We start from the raw sequence: 21,653 nt of genomic DNA, 5'->3' as shown, positions 1-21,653 counted from the left end.
TCAAAGCATTTATATACATTATCATCCCCATTTTACAAAGGAGGAAAGTAAGGCCAAATGACCTGCTCAGGGATACCCAGCTGGCTACGAAGTGTCTGAGGCAGGATTTAAATTCAAATCTTCCTGGCTCCACACGTGATCCACTTCTACCACTTAGCTGCCCAATGATAATACACTGAATAGAGTAGACAGAATATCAGTCTAATAGGATTGAGTCGAGTTACTTGCTTTTTTTTCCTCTTATTTCTTTTTCTTTTTTTTTCTTTATTTCGGAGGGGGGAAGGCAGGGAAAATGGGGTTAAATGACTTGCCCAAGTCACCCGCCTAGGTAAGTGTTAAGTGTCTGAGACAGGATTTGAACTTGGGTCCTCCTGACTCCGGGACTGGTGCTCTATTCATTGTGCCACCTAACCACCCCTTTTTTTTTTTCTCATTTCTATCCCAAAGACCTAGTGTTGTTTCCTGGCTCCCTGTGAGAATCAACCTTCATCTGACACATTAATAAATGTTTATTGAATTAAATTGATATCTTCAATGAGCTCTCTAATGATGAAATCTGGGTAATGTTAGAGATAGTCCAGCTGAGGACTTTCATTCTCAGATCTGCCTGGTCAGCTTCAATAGGAGTACTCAGATCAATGAGAAAACCTGCAGTGCAGACAGGTGGAGAAGGAGAAGCCATTGAGCTCTTTTGGGGGGAAGCAGGGCATTGGGTATGAAAAACATGAATTTGGGTCCAAGCTAGATAATTCTGGGGTCTCAGTACCACCACTGGCGCAAAAGAATTGGAAGTTTGAGACAGGCATGGAATGCATCCCCATTTTACAGATAAGGCAATTGAGGTCTAGAGGGGTCAAGAGATTTGGCCCCAGGTCAAATAGTAAGTGGCTGGAATAATCAATCAAAAAACATTTATTAAGCACCTACTGTGTGCCAGGCTGGGGATACAAAAAGAGGTAAAGGATAGTCCCTGTCCTTAAGGAGCTTACAATCTAATGGAGAATCAGAAATAGAACTAGAACCCAGGTCTCTTGATATCCAGTGGAGAGTTCCTTCTAACTATGCCACAGATGGCAGTCAGACTGGCCTTGCTAATCCTCATATGTATTACCCCATCTCTTGCTTCCTCTCTTCCCCTCTACCTCTTAAAATCCCTCTTTTCCTTCAAAACTCAGCTTGTCACCTTCTAAATGAAGCTTTTCCTGATCCCTTCCAGATGCCAGTGCCCTTCCCCACCCAAGCTACCTTTCTATATATACATATTTCATCTATATGTCTCTATTTACATGCTGTCTCTCCCAAGAGAATGAAAGCCCCTAGACAGTTTCATTTTTCATTTTTGTATCTCCCAGTGGTAAGTATACTGCAAGTACTCAATAAATGCCTGTTGACTGATTGAAGAAAAGATCATTAATACAGAAATAATTTGGTCACATTCTTGGTGTTTGACAGCTTTCAAACCTGTAATTTTCTTGATAATGAAAAATGTGTGTGTTGGGAATAGGTGCAAGACAGAGAGAGGGGTGTTTAATGATCACCCTCAGTCACAAGGTAGGTCCCTTCGGCTTGCTTAGAGTGTAGGCCCAAAGCTCCTGTGTCTATCTAGGGATCTGCTCTAAAATCTGAAATCCTGTTCCCAAATAAGTCCACAACCATGGGGAATCCTCAGACTGAGCTCTGGACAGATGCAAAGGGCCTGTTTACAGATTGCACAAAGTTAACCATCATTCATGGACCACATGTAGTGATAGACTGCAGAAGATAACCCCTGTTGAAAGATCCTCTCTCCTTCCTTGCCCTCCAACATTTGTTCAAAGTATTGGAGAGGTCCATTGCATCTTAATAAACTCTATTCTAGAACCATAGCTATAAACTTGGCCTGAACTGAATTCTTGCCAGTTTTTCCCCTCTGAAACACATAATATGGGCACAGCAGGCCCTGAATTGCCAGAATCGACTCATCTCCAAAAAGTCAACTGCATTGTCTGAATACCTTGTGTCTAAATCTTAGTAGGTCCTATGGGTGAACGGAAAAGATTAATAAGGAAGAAGACACATAATCTTTGCTCTCAAGGTGCTTACTTTTTGTTTGAATTTATAACACACAATAATAGAGCAACCTATGAAATGAACCAGGCCAGCCCAAGAATAAAAATTAGTTTCCCTTTGCTTTTACCTTGTTTTAGGCTTTACATTATCTCATTTGTGCCTCACAACTCTGTAAAGTTTCTACTACTGGTGTTATCTGCATTTTATAGATGTGAAAACTGAGATTGAGAGAGGGTCCAATGAGACTTTGTTTATAGAAGACTTTGCAAATCTTAAGTTGCTATGCGATAAATATCAGTAAAGTGCTTTGGACACCTTGAAGCATTATATACATGCTAGCTATTATATGAGTTTGGAAAAGACCCTGATGTTGATGTAAGCAAAAGGAAAAGGGAAAAACAGAGGATGAGATGGATAGATAGTGTCATGGAAACAACAAACTGAACTTCAACAGATTTTGAGAGGTAGTGAAGGAGAGAAGGGTGAATTTGGGTCCAAGCTAGATAATTCTAGGGTCTCGGTACCACCACTGGCATGCTTTGGTCCATGGAGTCACAAAGGGCTGGATAGGACTGAATAGCAACAATGTTCACTTCATTAGTAAATGTAATGGGTAGGATTTGATCTTGGATCTTCATGTTTTACATATTTTAGATCCCCTCCTCTTTATAGCTCTGCTGCCTAGCTCCTCAATTTACAAAGTAGACATTTAATAAATATCTATTCAATTGAGTCAGGGAATTTTAACTTTAAGGCAGAGAACCTATAACTCTTCCAGGCTCCACTATGACCACATTTTGAATCTTAGAGGTTGGCTTCCTAGGAACAATGTTGTTTTTTTCCTTCCTTTCCTAGGATTCTGGTCAATGGGTGATGGCAGAGTTTGCTATCCCAGCCCAGTTGTTGACTCAGCAAGGACTGCTCGACAGGCTGGTGGAAGAACCAGGGCTCATCTGGAAAAAATTTTGGAAAGTGCTCATAAAAAGAGTAAAAAGAAGGCTCTATCCCACAACTTGGGATGTTCTTATGTTCATTCTAAAATGGGACTACACTTCTAAGGAAAGATCTAGATGGCTAGAGGGGAGCAGAACTAGCTACTGGTGGATCCTAGACCCCACATACAAGCAAACTGGATAGGATCACCATGATTAAAGCATCTGAGCTGGAAGGGACCTGAGAAGTCATGTAGTCCAGATGAGGAAACTGAGGTCCAGAAAGGTCACCAAGGCTACATAAGCATTAACTAGAAGAGGAGGGATTTGAACCCATATCTCTGACTTCAAGTCCACTTCTCTTTCTACTACATCACATAATTTAAGTTAGAGGTGATTTTTTTTTTTTTTGCTTTTTGGAGGGCAATTGGGGTTAAGTGACTTGTCCAAACTCACATGGCTAGTTTTTGTGTCAAGTGTCTGAGGTCATATTTGAACTCGGGTCCTCCTGACTCCAGGGCTGGTGCTCTATTCACTGCGCCACCCAGCCGCCCCTATTAGAGGTGATTTTTGAAGTTTGAAGATTCAACACGATGTTCCTGGAGTCATCAGTTCAGTGTACTACAGTGTTCATCTTTTAACTCCTAAGTGCCAGCTTCAGAGGATAGCTGAATAAGGAAACAAGTCAAAGGGACCAAAAGATCCCCCACCCACCACAATCTTGACACCAACCTCTGCCCAACCATTGCTCGGCAGGCACCATCCTTCCAGCCCATATTTGTTAAGTGAATAAAAAGTGCCTACCAGCACGCTGGCATGCACTTGATTGTGTCTTAGAGACACAATCCCCTCTGGAGAGAATTTCTTCTTGGAACTCACCACACTAGAAACCCAAGCCAAGTTCCCATCTCCTCCCCAAAAGAACTCTCAATCTTCCTAGTAGATAAACAAGTACATTAGGTCCTCCCAAGTTCCCTGAATGCCTGTCAGAAATAAGTACAGGTCCTTCCTCCCCCAGGATCCTCTCTGCCAAGCTTGTTTGAGTTTATGGCCTGTGGCTAAAGATCAAGCTCCATTCTTTCCTATTAATAGTAGACCTCTGACCACCCAATTAGCATATAAATTGTGTTTCAGTTTATACTTCTACCCTGGAAGACTTAAGTAACTAACGCTTTCCTGCCCTGATTAACCAACCTCAGAAAAAGGAAAATGTGTTTGCTTTATCCACCAACTTGTCCTCAAACTAGTGCTTTCCTGTATAGGAGCAGTTCAGTAATTGGCTAATTGGTCCTTCCATGTGGGGAGGGGGCTTCCCTATTATTTCCATTACAAATATACTACCAGCTCTCAATGATCAGAACTAAAGAATGGGAGAAATGGTAAAGAAAATTCAGTATTTCAGCTTTGCAATATATTCTGGAAAAGATTCAATGAAATACCACCACCAGAATTGTTTACCTGGCAAGTTCTACTCACAACTCAGTGGTGGTGGGGTTGAAGCGAGGGTGATCCAGGGCCCAGCACAGGACCTGGCATACAGTAGATGCTTAATAAATGTTGACTGATCGGCCTAGTCTATGAGTAATTGAATCTGCTGCGTGAGTTTTCTAGGAGCAAATAGCAATGCTGGTCTTTAGAAATCCTTTAAAGTTAAAGCAGAGATTAAACATCCCTGGGAGTATTCTTCCCCCATCCCATGCCGCCTTCCCAAGAAGTTCCACCTATGGTGACCCAGATCACAGGATCATCCAGTCCAATCCCCTAATTTTACATATTTAATGAGTATAACCAGAAGGACCTCCCCCTCCCACCCTCTCTGGGACACCAGAGGCATAGAGCAGCATCAGAGGCAGGAAGGGCCACCCTTTCAGAAGACCTTGGAAGTCATGGCTTCTCCCTCTAGGACTCTTCCTTCCTTTTCCCATGTGGCTGTAACCCTTCTTTTGAGGACTTGGCAAGATGCATTGGGGAAGGGTACTTAGGCCCTGCTTAGTTGAACTAGAAGCTTGGGTCTCTGCTCCTACTTTTTGCCCTGAGCATAGGCATCCAAACAGCAGTCCTGGGCTAGATGTTTGTCTTGGAAGAAACCTCAAAAATCTGAGAGGTTGGAAGCTCCTAGGTCCCTCAGGGAATGCCTGCTATGCTGTGAAAAGCTCCTTCTGCCATTGCTATACCGTTTTTTAGGGAAGATGACCACTGAGAGTGGGTTGGATCTTGAGAGAATCACTTAACCAGTGCAACACCAAGAGGGTGAAATGCCTCTGTGAGAATCCCACCTAAGTGTTTCATGCTATGCGTGAGTATGTGCACACACGCACGTGTTTTAAAGCATTTTTACAATTTTACATAGAGGTAATAAATAGCTGATCTACCTTTCCACCCCCCTTTGTGGAGAAGCCCTAGCCATGAGCCTAACTTAAGTTGTAATTGATTTTCTCCAGAGTTCCAGTGTACAGGATGTAAAGGGCCAAAGTTCAAGAAGGGTCTTCTGACCCCTCTCTTCAGGTCTACTCAGGTTTCCCTAGAATTGAACCAGCTTTTGCCCCTTGATCCAGAGTTCCTTTAGAGGGAGAGGGTAAGCCTCCATGGGTCCAACAATCATTTGTTACTACACTTGCAGAGCAGCTAGGTGGCACTAGAAACACCAGGCCTGGAGTAAGGAAAACCTTAGTTCAAATCCAGCCTCAGACCCTATCGGTGTCCTTGAGCAAGTCGCTTAACCTCCATTAGTCTCAGTTTCATCATCTGTAAAAGGGGGGATAAAAATAGCACCTGTCCATTTGTTGTGAGGATCAAATGAGATAATAATTGCAAAGAACTTAGTACATAGACAGCACTATATAAATGTTTTATTTTTCAGTTGTGTCTGACTCTTCATGACCCCATTTGGGGTTTTCTTGGCAGAGATACTGGAATGTTTTTACATTTTACAGATGAGGAAACTGAGGAAAACAGGGTTAAGTGACTTGCCCAGGGTCACACAGTGTCTAAGGCCAGATCTGAACTCAAGAAGATGAGTCTTCCTGACTCCAAACCCAGCACTTATTCTATCCACTGAACCATCTAGCTGCCCTATAGAAATACTAGCTATTATTATTACAAAGACCCAGAGAATTCTGGAAACTTAGCCAAAGGGACACAGGTAAGTAAGTAGCAGACCAAGTATTTAAATCCAAGTTCTCTGACACCTTAATCAGATAATTTATCTAAAATAACATTACACTCTCTACCACATAAAGGTGGGGTGTAATTGTCTCCCACCCCCACCCCCAGGAGGTCTGAGTCACATAAAGTGGGAAACTCAACCTCACATAGTTCTCTCTAACCACAACAGGTTTGCTCTAAGATGTGGCGCTTTGGTTAAGATGAGTACATCTCTCTTACCCCTGGAAGGAGGGTCCTTACCAATATCTGCTTTTCAATCTGCCTTCCTCATATTTTCTTCAGCCTGCTCTAACTCCACACCAACTGTCTGGACCCCTGGGGATAATATAATCTGCCTGAGCTCATTCCTCAATGATTACCTTACTCCTACACCACCTTACCGTTCCCATCCCAATGATACTAAAATCCCAGATGCCACTGTAACATCTCTTTCCTTGTCCCTCACTACCCACTCCCCCTCACTCAACGGGTACTCTCTGGGAGATCTACAAACACTTTCATTTTAAACCTCATTCTTTCTCGCTCCATTTTCTTGCACTCGCTGAGACTTAGCTCCTTTCTAATGACCCAGCATCCCTGGCCAACTCTTTCAGAAATGGTTGCACTTTCATACCCTCTCACTTACTGGTCATGGTAGGAAAAATGGAATACTTCCTGCCACTTCCAGATTCTACCACCATTCAACACCTTCTCTTCCTTTGAGATTCATTCAATCCACATATGTCACTCAATCGAGATTCTGGCAGCTCTCATCTCCTGACCTCTAGGACAGGGGTGTCAATCTCTAGTTGAAAAGAGGGGTCACTAATCCGTACATCTGGATCCCTATAGGCTGCATATTGACATTTAAAATGTGCTATTATCTGTTTTCTTGCATTTTTATTTTGTTAAATATTTCCCAATTAAACTTATCCTGGGAAGTGTTGTGGTCTACTTTCTCCAGAGGGCCTCGTGTTTTGACACCTCTGGTCTAGAACCCACCCTTCCTCAATGAATTCAGTGCTTCTCTCCTCTCCAACTCATTTCCTTATACTATGAGATTTTAACTTACTAGTTCCTCAACCTACTAATTTCTCAAGACCTATTTTATCTCTGCTAAACACATTTATTCCCTTGATCATGCCATTCCCCAAAATTCTATTTCCATATTTATGAATTCTAGGGGTGGCTAGGTGGCACAGTGAATACAGCACCGACCCTGGAGTCAGGAGGACCCGAGTTCAAATCCCCCCTCCAAAAAAAATTTATGAATTCTAAGATTCCTTTGCCTAATAATATTTTATCATTCCATTTTTTCCTCTGCCTTATACTCCCAACTCTGTTCATCTTCCCTGTGACCTTCAGTCTTGCTACCTGTCAGTTCTTTTCCTGGCCATTGTCTATACTTTGGTTACATTCTTGTCTTTTCCCCATCTTGACACACTAACTTTACATAATCCTTCTCTCTAGTTCCTCGCCCCCTAATCCTACCATTGATCTGGTCCTGCCAAGCCCTAACCTTAGATTACTCCCCTCATCCACTGCCTTTGCTCCTCTTCATGTGCTGCTGCAGGAAGTTGGAGGAAAGAAAAAAAATCACAAAACCATGCTGAGTCCACTATAAATTTAACAACACAAGTTCAAATGAAAACTGCAGGGAAGAAATTCCTTCCCATCTCTGTAGTTGATTCATTGTCTCTTATATAATGCCTTCTCCAAACCCTTTCATCCCTCATCAAGGGATGCCTTCCCCTCCATTCTCCCTCTCAGATGCCTCCTATTTAATTAAACAAAATGAGGCCATTTGCCAAGAGCTCCCTCTTTGGAGCTTTCTCATTTAACTTCACTGGGATTTCTTCTGCCATTACCCGCTCCTTCACCTGTCTCACATGAAGAGGTGGCCTTTCTCCTTACCAAAACCAACCCCTCACCACATAAAAGTGATCCCATTCCGAAGTGAACGGAACCAGGAGAACAGCAGTGACATTGTTTGATGAAGAATTGTGAATGACTTAGCTATTCTCAGCAATCCAATGATCCAAGACAACCCCAAATGACTCATGATGATGCACACTACCTGCCTCCAGAGAAAGAACTGATCCTGTTTGAATAGACTGAAGCTTGCTATTTTCACTTTTTCATTTTCTTTATTCGAGTCTTCTTGTACAAAATGACTAATATGGAGATGTTCTATATAACTGACTATGTATAACCCATATCCGATTGCCTACTGTGGGGGCCGGGGGGGTGGAGTGGAAGGAGGGAGAAGGGAGAAGGGAGACAATTTGGAACTTCATACTTTAAAGAAAAATGTTTAAAAATCGGGAAAAAAAAATCCCATTCCATCCCATCTTCTCCCACAGACTGCCCCTATCATCCCTACTCTCACTAATCCCTCCCCATCTATGTCACTACTGTCTATAAGCACTCACATCTTCCAAATCCCCTCAATTGGCATGTCCATCTTACATCTTTCCTCATTTTATAGCTAAACTCCTTGGAAAGGCTGTCTATGTAATAGGCGCCTCCACTTCCTTTTCTCTCTCTCATTCTCCTCTCTACAGGCCTCTGACCTGATCATTCAACAGAAACTGTTTTCTCCAGAGTTATAAATCATTTCAATTTCCTGGACTCTCTTCTCCTTTTATGTTATTTCCCTTGTTGCTCTCATCAGCTTCCATGGCTTCCGTTATCATCTTCATGCTGATGATTCCCAGATCTACTTAACCCAGCCCCCACTTCTCCCCTGACCTCCAATCATCTCCAATCTCCATCTATTGGATATCTCAGATGTAAAAATCTTAAACTCAGGACGTCCAAGACTGAACTAACTCATTTGAGCACCCCGCCACCCCCAACCCTCCTCTCTTCCTAAATTTCCTATTTCATCTTTCTAATCACTCAGGCTTATAATCAAGTTATCACGCTCAACTCCTCACTCCCTCACCATATCCAACCTGTTGTCATGTCCTTTCAATTCTATCTTCTTAATGTCCTTCACCTGTCCCCTTCTCTCCTCCAACACTACCAACAATGTGACACGGGCCATCGTCACCTCATACTTGAACCATTGCAGGTCGCTTTCCAGTTGGTCTCCCCATCTGCCTCATGTCTCTCCCCACCTTCAGTCTCCCTTCCATTCTGTTATCAAATTGATCTTCTTACAGTACAGATCTGACCACATCATCTCCCCTACTTAATAAATGGTAGTGGTTCCCTGTTATCTCCAGGATCAAATATAAAATTTTTTTTTTAAATTGCTTTTAAAGGCTTTTATAAACTTGGTCTCTTTCTAACTTTCCAGCCTTCTTACACTTCCCCTCCCAACAGAATCTGATCCAGCAACACTAGACTCCTTCCTGTTTTCTCACACAAGAGTATCCTTCAGGCTCTCTGAAATCTCACCTACCATTATCTCATTTTGCTAAGCTAATATGGCGATTGGCTGCCATTTTGTATTTCTTAGGCCTTGTTTCTGACCTATTAGCATTCATAACTGAATTCACCACAGTTACCACTAAAGCTTACCTTTCTTTAAGAAATGGGTATTGGGGCAGCTACCAGACCTGGAGTTAGAAGGACCTGAGTTCAAATCCGGTCTCAGACACTTGACACTAGCTGTGTGACCTTGGGCAAGTCACTTAACCCTAATAGCCTTGCCTTCCCCCCTCAAAAAAAAAAAAAGATAGGTCTCCCTGGGATGGGGGGAGAGGGAGAAAGGAACTGTCTTCTAGATCTCCCAGGCCATTCTGTTTCCTTGGTCTATAGGGTTTATGAAAGTCACAATAATACCCTGACTCCTCTCACTCACTCACTATTTAAGTGAGCAATGTCATTTTGGAAAATTAGGCATCCAGGTCAAGCAATATTCCCTTATCTTTCCTCTGAGATACACACAACTTGTCTCCTAAAAGTGGGGGAAAAAAAGAAAGCAGTTAACTGTGCTTTTGGCAAACTTCTCAGAGGCCACTTAGAAGATGCCAAGAGTTTCTCTCAGACAAAGCTTTTGACTAAAGCTGCTAATTAGCAGAGTCAGACCAGACACGTGCAGGGTCAGGCTCCAGAGCTGGGCAACCCTGTTCATGGTGGTGCTAATGGACTCAAACCATGGCCATGAAGGGAAAGAAGCCAATGGAGTTCCATGACCAGAATAGAATTTCCCTCCAGAATAAGTTTCCTTCTGTCAACATAAGGAAAACCCAAGTTAACATTGAGAAAGGCCATTTGTCTCACTTTCTTGGCATTTAATTGCATGTTGCCCAGTAATCTATTCAGTACCATCGACCTGCATCATTTTATTGTTCACACGTATGGACCTGGTCCCCACAGTTAGACTGTAAGCTGTTTGATAACAGGGCTGTGATATCTCCTTTTGTCCAATATAGAGTTGTTTACAAAAGCAGGTGTTCAATGAAAGAATCCTTGTTTACTGAAAGAATGTCCGTGTCAAACCCAGAAAGCTCAAAGTGTAAGTTTGCCTCCTAGTCTTTCTCTCGCACACCTTGGGCATCCCTTGCTCAAACTCTTTCTCAAAAAATAAGTATTTATTTATTCTCTGTCTTAGAGAAGACACGTCTCTGGCTCTGGGGTCAGCAACATAATTCAAACTCTAAGTAATAGGAAGGAAGCTCTTTTTGTTTTTTCAATATCAATATAGTCTCCATCTGAAACAATATATACTGAGAAATCATGTTTTCTCTATTTCTTTCCAAGAATGCCAAATGCCCAATCAGCTCAGCTACTTTCTGGAAGACATTCCTTAGCAATAGGGCACAAGCCTGAAGTGGTGGAGATCCCTAGGGGAAGTTGTGGAATGGGTCTGGATAAGAATGTGCCATTATGGGGCATCCAGGTGGCGCAGTAAGAGCGCCAGCCCTGGCATCAGGAGACCCAGGATCGGTTCCGGCCTCAGATACTTAGCACCCACACAAAAAATAACTGGATATGTAACCTTGAGCAAGTTACTTAACCCCAACTGCTTTAAAAAAAAAGAATGTGCCATTATGTCCCTCCTGCACTAATAATGACAATAATGATAGTGCTTTAAGGTTTATGAAATTCTCACAAATCCTATCTCATTTCACCCTCACAACAACCCTGGGAGGCAAATGCTATTATTCTCATTTTATAGAAAACTGAGGCAGACAGAAGTTAAATGACTTTCCCAGGGTCATATAGTGAGTTCTGAGACTGTATTTAAACTCAGGTCTTCCTGATTCCCAGTCCAACATTCTATCTACTGTGCCATCTAGCTGCTGTAGCAGTTAGGAGCTCTTATAGTCAGTCAATAAATATTTATTAAACATTTACTATGTGCCAGGCTCTATGATAAGCACTTACACAATGAATTAAAGCACTTATCTAGATGAGTGAACATCTGTAGTTTTCCTTTTGCTCTCACAGGCTCTAATTTCCATGGTTGTAGCACTGGAAACCAGGAGTTAGTAATACATTCAGTCTCACCCTCATGAAGCTGATTCAACTTTCACCTAGATCCTGAGATTTCTCCTGGCTCAATGCCAGGAAGAGTTCACAAAAACTGTTCAATTAGGCTACCTAGGGCCCTGTTCTGGTATTTAAAATTCGTCAAATCTGGAATCCCAAATTTGGCATTTTCAAATCAAAGCTTCACAACCCAAAGGCCAGACCCTCAGCAGCCTGGGCACTGTGGTACAGGCTCACTGAAATTAACCGATGATCGTGTCCTTTCCACCTGTCCATTGGCTGCCACCTTCTCATCCTCAGTTACTCTGCCCATTCCCTGCTTCCTATAGGAAGCCAATACAAAGCTCCTATAGGAGCCAATACAAAGCATATTAACACCTTGGCATGACTTAAGGATGTGTATGGGATTATTGCTGGAGCTTTTAAGAAATGGAGACAACCATTTCAAAACAAAAAAAAAAATTTTTTTTACTGCAAATTATTTGCAAATGTTTATGTTTCCAGTGTATTCATTACAAAAAGATACCCAAGAAAAACTTGGTTTATCCAACTTTAAGGAATTATATAATTTACAAAAAATAAATATTTTTCCCATCCTAGAGAAGACATTTCTCTGGTTTGCGGGTCAGCAACATAATTCAAAGTCTGCATCTCTGAGAAACTGGAAGGAAGCTCTCTTTGCTTTTGGATACCATTGTAATCTCCTCCTGAGACAACATACACTGAGGAATCATGTTTTCTCCATTTCTTCCCAGGAACGCAAAGGATGGCCAAATGCACAATCAGCTCAGCCACCTGCTGGGAGTTAAGCACTGTCAAATATTTCTTAGCAACAGGGCACAAGTCTGAGGTGGTTATTCTCCCTGAAGAAGTTGTGGATGGGTCTGGATAAGAATCTGAGACCAAGAGTCAGGATTTCCATGCTTACCTCCATTGATACAATCCTAGGTTTCTGGGATCAGGAATTGACAATTTAAAACAATGTTTGTAAGAATCAACTGGGTTCTTATTCTTAAGAACTTAGAATATTTGGGACATCCACAATCCTCTTCTCTCTGAACATTTCATAACCATAAATTGTCTTTGCACATTTCAGTGATGTAGACACCTAGAGTACTATAACCATTTTGGAGATGGAAAAAAGGAGGTAGGGAAAGAAAAAAAGGACAGGGGATTCAATGAGTTCCCCAAGGCAGAAAAGTCAGCAATAAAAAAACTCAGAGCTCTGGTTAGTTTTGCACCCTTCCCCTTTTAGCCCTGAAGAATCAACAACTTCTACCAAATTTCGTGGATGCACAGTGAGGTGGTTGGGTCGATTTGGCAGCCTCTAGCTTCTGGAAGTCCTCTCAATGCCAGTGCACTTCAGAAGGCGTCCCATAAGTGCAATTTCTGAAGTATAAATGCATGAGAGTATAGACAGTGAAGTGAGTGCTAGGGACAGAGAAGGTTAAGAAATAAACCCTCCCACTTCCCTGGAAACTGTCAGCCATTCTGTATGGCACCGCAATGTGGTAAATCAAGTTTAAAACAGTATCATCAAGTACAGTGATTAAAATCCTCACCAAAAAACTGCAAAACAGAAAAATCTAGATGGTACAGATGCAGCAAGGGGGAAATTAAATCAATAAGCTAAGCGAGGATATAGAAGCAAGGCAGCTTCTTGGAAAAGTCAGAAACTTAGGAGTTCAGATCTTGAAAATATCTGAGGCAGTCTACTGGATGTGCAATCAACTTCTCCTGAAGACCAACGTGCAGAAGAAGTCCTCTGAAAAGAGGGGCAAAAATGTGGGAAGTTGTGCTCCACAAAGCATATCTATGCACAGGGATGTAGAGGGGAACACAAAAGCCTGGGGGCAGAGGGGGAAGCATTTATGGATGCGAGAATGTGAGTCTGTCTGAAGGGAGGGGGCCAAGAAGGCAGGTGGAGCATCTGTCCCTCATTCATCCCAGAATCCGCGCAGGTGACGGGCAGAGACAGAGTGAGGTGGCAGAGGAGAAGGAAGTCCAGGAAGCCTTGCTAGATCTTCTCCATGTCCAATGCGCGTCAGCTTTGTTCAGTTCTGCCTGGAGGAGAAAACCTTGGCCCTCACACCAAGCCTGCATCTTTAGCCATGTTGTAGAAAATGCCCTTCTTCTGCAGGAGGACAGAAGGTGAATCGCACTCCACGACTTCTCCTTTATCCAGTACGATCACCCTGGGGTGGAGAAAATAAAAACAACATGAAAGTAAGAGAGAGGGAATCAGACCCAGGGAGCTGTGGGATGCTTAGCTCATGACGGTGTCATCTAAAAGGAAAGGGGAGCGGGAAAGAAACGAGCATTTATATGCTACCTACTCCATGCCAGGCACCGCGCTAAGCCCTTACAAATATCATCTCACAACCCTGAAAGAAGGTGCTTTAGGATCTCCATTTTATAGCTGGGGAAACTGAGGCAAGCAGAGGCTAAATAACTTGCTCGGAAACACAGCATAAGTATTTGGATTCAGGTCTTCCTGATTCCAGGCCTAGGGCTCTAGTCACAGTATTATCAGCTTCTCCAAGCAAAAAAGCCAATGACCTTCCTGAGGGGAAAGACAAAAAGGAGGAAATTATATCAATGACCTAGCTGAGGATATAAAAGCAAGGAAATTTCCCAGAAGAGTCAGAAAATTTGGACTTCAGATTTTGGAAAGATCTGAGGCAGTCTATCAGATTATGGTCACTAGTTCCTGAAGATCAACTTTCAGAAGAATTCATTAACTGCTGCTGGCCATGCAGAGAGCCAGAGAAAAAGGTGGGCTTTACCTGGTGTAGTCCAGGATGGTGTTGAGCCGGTGAGCTATGGTGAGGACAGTGCAGTCATCAAACTGTGTTCGTATTGTAGACTGAATGAGGTTGTCTGTTTCCAGGTCTACTGCAGCGGTAGCCTCGTCCAGTACCAAGATCTTGGTTTTCCTCAGCAAAGCCCGTGCCAAGCACAGGAGCTGGCGCTGCCCGACACTATACCCCACAGGGAAAGAGAAAGAAGAGGAGAGAGAAAGAGAGGGGAGGGAGAGAAGAAGGGGGAGAGGAAGAGGAAAGGAGAGGAGAAAAGAAGAGAAGGAAAAGGGGGGAGGGAGACAGAGAGAGAGATTAGAAAACAATAATCCAACGTACACACTAGCCAAGACAGACCTTGAGGCAGAGAGAAAAAAAGACATTTTTTTCTCACTTATTCCAGACAAAGAGAACCTTCTTGGTGAGTGAACCATGCTACTTCCTTATGTTCAACTCACCTTATTTTTTTTTTTAAAGCAACTGGGGTTAAGTAACTTGATCAAGGTTATTTCTGGGTGTGGTGCTGAGTATCTGAGCCCGGATTTGATCCAGGTCATCCCGACACTGAAGCCAGTGCTCTTATTCGCTGATTCAACTCACCTTCAATGAGATTTTAAAAACATTTTCCATTTTGATCAATTAATAAACATTTATTAAACACTTATTACATGCCAGGCACATTTTAATGTAATGTAATATCAGCTTCAACAACCTTTCCTACAGAGAATAGACATCCTTTTACTATAAATTAATAACGTAATACTTGATATCTGTATGTATAATGGTAGGAGCCTCCATCTACCAGAGTCTCCAAACATGTGGCATAGGCAAGTGCTTTTCCTTAAAAGGCACTGAAAAGGTGCTCGAGGCTTAACGGGCTCAGAGGCTTCATGCTCAGGGTTCTGACAAACGTTCCTGGTGGCCTGAGTGACCAAACCGGGAAAACTACGTTGAAGGGACTTCTCTCCTCAATAAGCATCTTTTCCCTGCTCTGAGGGCCCTTTCTCCTACAATGATAACCTCCTTTGGCTAACTGGTTAGATATACTGTTGGGTGCCTCAGTTTCACTCCAATCTCAAACCTGAAGTGATCGGTTCTGGTGCATTACTCTGCGTTTCTAGGAGAAAACAAAATCTTCAGAGACTAGCAATTCAACTGACAATTTGGAAGTATAACCTCTCTTGTTTAGAGAGAGACTGAAAGACGGAGAGAAAGAGAATGAAAAAAACTTCATCTTCAAAATTATTTTAACTCATCTTGTGAGGAAACATTAAAAAGAGGATTCTTTAGAGACCTGGGAAAAGCTAGTTCCTTAAGAGACCTGAACAGTGGGATTGTTTACAGAAGTGAGGAAAAGTCAGCAGTTACAGAGATCATTAAAGGTGACTTTTTGTTCATGGCACAGTTAATAAATAAATAGTATAGTCAATGTTGTTGTTCAGTACCTTTTCAGCTGTGTTTGACCTATTTGGGATTTTCTTGGCAGAGATACTGGAGCAGTTTACTATTTCCTTCACTAGCTCATTTTACAGATGAGGAAACTGAGGCAAACAGTGTTAAGTGACTTGCCCAGGGTCACACAGCTAATAAGTATTTGAGGTCAGATTTGCACTCAGGTCAGATATGAAATCAGAAAGATGAGTCTTCCTGACTCCAGGCCCAGCACTCTATCCACTGTTTAACCTAGTTTCCCCTACATTAGACAATAATCAATGTCTAGTTAAGCCTAGGAGATTAGGTTTGATACACACATACATACACATGAGTAAGTAAATACTTACAGGAAAGGAGGCTTTATCAGTTTCTTTAATAAATACTATTTAATAATTGAGGTGGGTACTTATAACTTTAATATTAATTTAAAGTTAAATTTATTAATTTAATTTATTAATGAGAAAGATGTTTCAATTTTAGTTGAGAATCTAACCTACCTGAGAATCCAGGATGACAGAACAGGAAAATGAGCCAGTAACAGTTAAAAAGAGGGATGACCTCCTCACCTAGGCTACATTTGTACAGTCCTAATAACTGTTGCATTTAATATTTTATTGATGCTTTTTATTTTCTCTTTCGTTCTACTTTATTAAATACTAAGTGTTTTATATATTATTTTATTCTTTATCTTGCATGTTTGTATTTTGTTATTGTTAACAGTGTTTGAAATTTATAATTTTTTAAATGTGGTGTTGGGTTGGTTGTTAGGGTGTGTGTGAGTGTGTGTGTGTGTGTGTGTGTGTGTGTGTCTGTGTTTAACAGGGAGGAGGAAGTCCATGCCTCTGACCCTACCTCAGATTCTCCCCTCCTTCTGCACATTCATGATTCAGCTTATCAGGAAGAGCTGACACAAAGTTCTTCAAGTGAGACAGTTCCAAAGACGTCCAGATTTCCTCATCTGAGTACTGGTCAAATGGATCCAGGTTCATGCGCAGGGAGCCAGAAAACAAGACTGGATCCTATTCAGAGGAAAGTTTGGAATGTACCATGACTCAAGGTAGAGAAGATATTAGAAGACCTGACCTATAGGCCCAGTGAAGTAATTCCCTTTACCATTAGCTAAAAGACAGGCTTCATTCCCTTTTCGAAGACAGATCTAATTTGCCACGTAAGAAAACTGAAGTAAACAATGGTTACCTTCCCAGAGTTACCCAGGGAGTAAGTGTCAGAGGTGGGATTTGAACCCAAGGGCCTAGAGAGCAAGATAAGGTTTTGTGCTCTTCACAAAGTCTATAAAAAGAGCCTATTCATGGGAAAACCGGAATGATGCCAATCCAATAATCCCTTTTAACTTCCAGATCAGAGAGTGTTCTTTACCATCCGAGCACCAAGAGCTCCAGGACTTCCGAAGCCTGAGCTGGATGTATAAGGAAGGAGTGATGCAGGCCACAAAACACTGCACCTATTCGCATCCGAGCCAGCCCATTTATGGCATTTAGGGATAGTGCCGTGGAAAGGAATAACAGCTCCCATCTATTAAGCACTTCACAGTTTACGAAGTGCGTTCCTCACAATAATCTGGGGAGGCAGACAGAGCCAAGGACTATTACCCCATTTTAGAAATGAAGAAACTGAGGGCCGAGAAATGAGAAGCAAGTTTTGTAACTTATGCAGTGATTTATAAGCACGAGCTGTTGCTCACATAAAGAGGCATGCTAGGGCTCCACAGAAAGCGAGTGTAAGAGTCACAATTCAAACCCAGGTACTGTGGTCCCAAGTCCGCAGGTCTTCCCACTCCGTTCTGATGGCAAATAATCAAACAGGAAGCCGAAGAGCAAATACATTTCTTTACGGTTCCTGCTAGAGGATGTTTGGCCTGAAAATGCCATCAATCCCTACCTATCTATCATTTTTCTTACCCCCAATCACTATTTAAATGCACCATTTGACTTCCTACCCAAAAAATGTCCCAGGCATCAGGTAATTTCTTTCTTTCTCACACATCATTAGCTACAATTGATCCCCCATACACCCTTGTGTCTGCAGGAGGTTAACCTAGGGTGCTAATGATAAACAGCAAATTTAAGAACTTATTTTGAGTCCAAATCTAGCAACTACTTCTGAATTCAGACCTGGATGGGGCCTAGGATCACCCAGCCAATGATAAGTTTCTCAACCAGCAACTTAAAAAGAAAATCCTCCTTAGACAGAGGAAGCAACAAATAACTCAAACAGGGTTCTTTAAGAATCAATAACTCCTTTTAAGGCCTTCTGCAATTGGACCTTGAACATGGTTCCCACAACTATCATACTTAACCCTGTCCAATTCCAGACAAACTGTCTTAATCAAGACAGATTATGCTCCCTTTGGCCAATGAAAACTATTGTAGCATAATGAGTTTTAAATAAAGTTTAATTTATAGAAATTAAATTATATTTAAAATCTTAAAACAATGGTTTATATGCAAACATCAATTTAGAAACTATTTCAAGCTTTATGAAATAGAGGGCAGAAACTTCTAACTTGAAAATAGATGATGATGAAAGAAGTCAATCCTCCTAGTGAGTCATAAAATATATGCAAAGATCATATTTATCTGAGAAAAATTTCATATAAACACATGTCAATAATAAAAAAAATCAATTAAGATCACAGTCTAAAAACTTGACAGGAGTGCTACAGAGAGAATTCTTATAATGGGTAGGAAGGTATAATTAGATGACCTCTAAAATTTCACTTCCAACTCTGTATGATCAAATTCATCTGAGACATTAGAACAAAAAAACAATAATTTTAAAAGTCAATTTCAGCAACATAAGCTATTCAAAAGTTGCCTTCTTCCCTCCCCCAGCCCTGTACCTGAGGGATAATGGTGATCTTGAATCTAAGGTGATGCAGCCCAATCTTGGCAATGTTGACACCATCAATGATGATCTCTCCTTCTGCAGACTCGGTGATACGAAATAAGCCCAGAGTGAGTGATGACTTGCCTGCTCCAGTTCGACCTACAATCCCAACCTGTTGGATAAGACCATACAGAGATGCCCAAATGTCGGGCTACCTGGGGACCATACAGAAATGACTCCAATACCTCCCCTACTCCTGTTCCAAATGTATTCCCTGAAAGCTATTTCAGTCATCAGCCTAGTGCTACACCCACAACAACAGTGTCCCCTTCTCTCAAAACCTCCTGGAGACAGCTTCTAGGCATGCATTCTCTTCTGGAGCAAGAGGTCATCTTGGAATCTGCCTCTGTGAAATACTGCCAAGAGTGACAACAGTACTCTCTACATCTTCCTAAGTCAAAGCTAAACCACAAGTTACCTGGCAAAGAAGGTCACTCAATCAACAGAAAGACGAACAGTCACTTGTCTGAGAAAAGTTACTTTAGTTGGATCCTTTGTCTGGCCATAGTGGCCTTTGAGCTGACATTTTTAGGATCTCACCCACATCTGTGCTGACGAGGCAGCTTAAAAGCTGGATAAACAACTCATGCAGGTCAGGAAGAGGAAGGTCAAGGTCCAGGTGGAGGGTAGGTACCTACCTTCTCTCCTCCTTCGATGGTAATATTGATATGTTTCAGAACTAAGTCTAAGTCTTCCCGATACCGTAAACTGAAATCTCGGAATTCCACTCGGCCCTGCTGCGGCCAGTTGCTGGGAGGGGTCATTTCTTCAATATACCACGGAGCCTGAAATCATAGTCAGGGAAGATGGTTGGGGAGAGAGCAATCCAATTCAACAAGCACTTATTAAGCGCTTACTCTGTTCCTGAAATTCTGCTAGGCACGAAGGAGACAATGCCAAAAGAGAGACAGTCCCTGTCCTCCAGGAGTTTATAATCTACTGGAGGGCCACAATATACACAGATAGGTATACACAGAAGGTGTATAACTAAATGCAAAGTTATTAGGGGGCTGAAGGAGACGCACTAACAATCTGGAAGCATCAGGAAAGGACTTGAATAAGAGGTGATGTTTGAGGGGAAACCGGAAGGCAGCTGGAGATTTCTTGGATATCCATGAGGAAGGGGAGCCACAATCCCTTCCCCAGGCCTGAATACCATGGGCTTTCAAGAGACTTCTGACTAAAGGAAGCAGTCAAGCACTCCAAAGCCAGTCAGAGAAACTTTCAAATCAGTGGGTTAGTGTATTCTATTCATCTTGATTCCTTCCCCACCCACAGTCTCATGGAATGGCACTACTCTCTGGGACAGGGCATCTGATTTCTGCAGGTCACATCCTGACTTAGAAAACCACAAATTAGGGGCGGCCAGGTGGCTCAGCGAGTAAGAGCACCGGCCCTAGTGTCGGGATGACCTGGGGATCAAATCCGGGCTCAGATACTCAGCACCACACCCAGAAATAATAACTGGCCGTGTGACCTTGAGCAAGTTACTTAACCCCTATTGCTTTAAAAAAAAAAAAAACAACCCACAAATTAACATCATCTATGGTGTAGTCCATTTTAATTTGTTTTGTTAGACATTTCCCAATTGATTTTTTTTTTTTTTGCTTTTTGGAGGGTAATTGGGGTTAAGTGATTTGCCCGAGGTCACACAGCTAGTTTTTGTGTTAAGTGTCTAAGGCTAGATTTGAACTCAGGTCCTCCTGACTCCAGGGCCAGTGCTCTATTCACTGAGCCACCTAGCCACCGCCCCCCCACTCCCATTACTTTTTTTATAGCCTGCTAGTGAGTTGCACACGTCTGCCCTGGAAGATGCCACAGATGAAGCTTCTGTTGACATAAACCTAGAGAAACTCTGGAAGAGCTTTTAGAGATGCAATCACAGTGTTAGATCACAGGACCTAGAAGCAGAAGAGACCTCAGAGATCTTTTTTTGTGGAGGAGACCACTAGATCCCAGGGAGTTTAATTGCCTTATCCTCAGTCATGCAGGCACTCAGTAGGGGAGCTGGTATTTGAACTGAGATCATGACTCCCTGTTCGTTACTATTACCATTGTACCATAATGACTAAAATGTCTGGACTTTTTTGGGGGGGCGGGGGAGCTTCTCTTGGCAGTTTGAGACAAGTAGGAAGGGAACACAAAAGCCCTTTCTGCTTCAATACTGAAAGAAGCCTCTCTGCTAGTATGGGTCATTAATAGAGCTAAGGGGGGCAAACTGTTGCTTTAATTCTGCCTGGATCACAGTAGGTATCAATTAATCTTTGCTGGATTACAATGAACAAGGGCAAGCGCAGGCTGTTGCTGCTACTAAAATGAACACAGCCCAGGAAACTTCTGAGTCTTAAGAAAAGAATCAATCAGTGGCAACTCAACTTGATGCTACAAGTAACAGTCATATACTCAAAGAAAGACCTTGTAACTGAATTTTCTAAGTAATAAAAGCTTGCCATTTAAACCCTTAAATCTGTTTTTGTTTTGACTACCTGGAGATCTTTCTGTCATATTATAGGCTTTTTTTGTCCTTTTAAGCCACCTATAGAAAACTTATTCAACCATTCTGGAAGACTGATGAATCAAATTCATCAAATGCAAGATGGTAGAGGTATAGTTGGCAATGGTTAATCTGAAAGGGGTGGGGCATGGGAGGATTTTAGTAGAATCCAAAGCTCAATATGGGTCAACAGTTTAGACTCCTATGGTGGTCAAAAAACCCCCAACAAACTAATACAATTTTTGGCTACAATTTGTAACATTCAGGACTATGCATACTCTACACTGATCGGACGACACCTAGAATATTTACTTTTAGTTCTGGACACCAAAGAACTGAAGGAAATTGATAAGCTGGAAATCAAGTATAGATGGTGACTCGGATAATAAAAATTGTGCTTCCTATTAAAGACTGACTAGAGGAACTGTGGGTAACAATTAGAGTGATGCA

General features: G+C 42.1%; 1 protein-coding gene across 1 annotated transcript in view; it reads right to left on the bottom strand.

The window, feature by feature from the left end:
* Positions 1 to 12,012: 12,012 nt before the first annotated feature.
* The window catches only part of ABCC1 (ATP binding cassette subfamily C member 1 (ABCC1 blood group)), a 134,555-nt gene continuing 124,914 nt past the window's right edge, over positions 12,013 to 21,653 (bottom strand). The window contains exons 27-31 of the mRNA XM_069086559.1: positions 19,348 to 19,494; positions 18,663 to 18,821; positions 16,655 to 16,821; positions 14,357 to 14,551; positions 12,013 to 13,765 (exon numbers count right to left, since the gene is read on the bottom strand). Coding sequence (XP_068942660.1) covers positions 13,657 to 13,765; positions 14,357 to 14,551; positions 16,655 to 16,821; positions 18,663 to 18,821; positions 19,348 to 19,494 — 777 coding nt within the window. The 3' untranslated portion in view covers positions 12,013 to 13,656. The remainder of the gene's footprint in view (positions 13,766 to 14,356; positions 14,552 to 16,654; positions 16,822 to 18,662; positions 18,822 to 19,347; positions 19,495 to 21,653) is intronic.

This window comes from Petaurus breviceps, unplaced genomic scaffold (genome assembly GCF_028583685.1).
Source record: "Petaurus breviceps papuanus isolate PSGF00001 unplaced genomic scaffold, PetGlider_PUasm1.0 118, whole genome shotgun sequence".
Lineage (NCBI taxonomy): Eukaryota > Metazoa > Chordata > Mammalia > Diprotodontia > Petauridae > Petaurus > Petaurus breviceps.
This window is presented reverse-complemented; position numbering and strand designations above follow the sequence as displayed.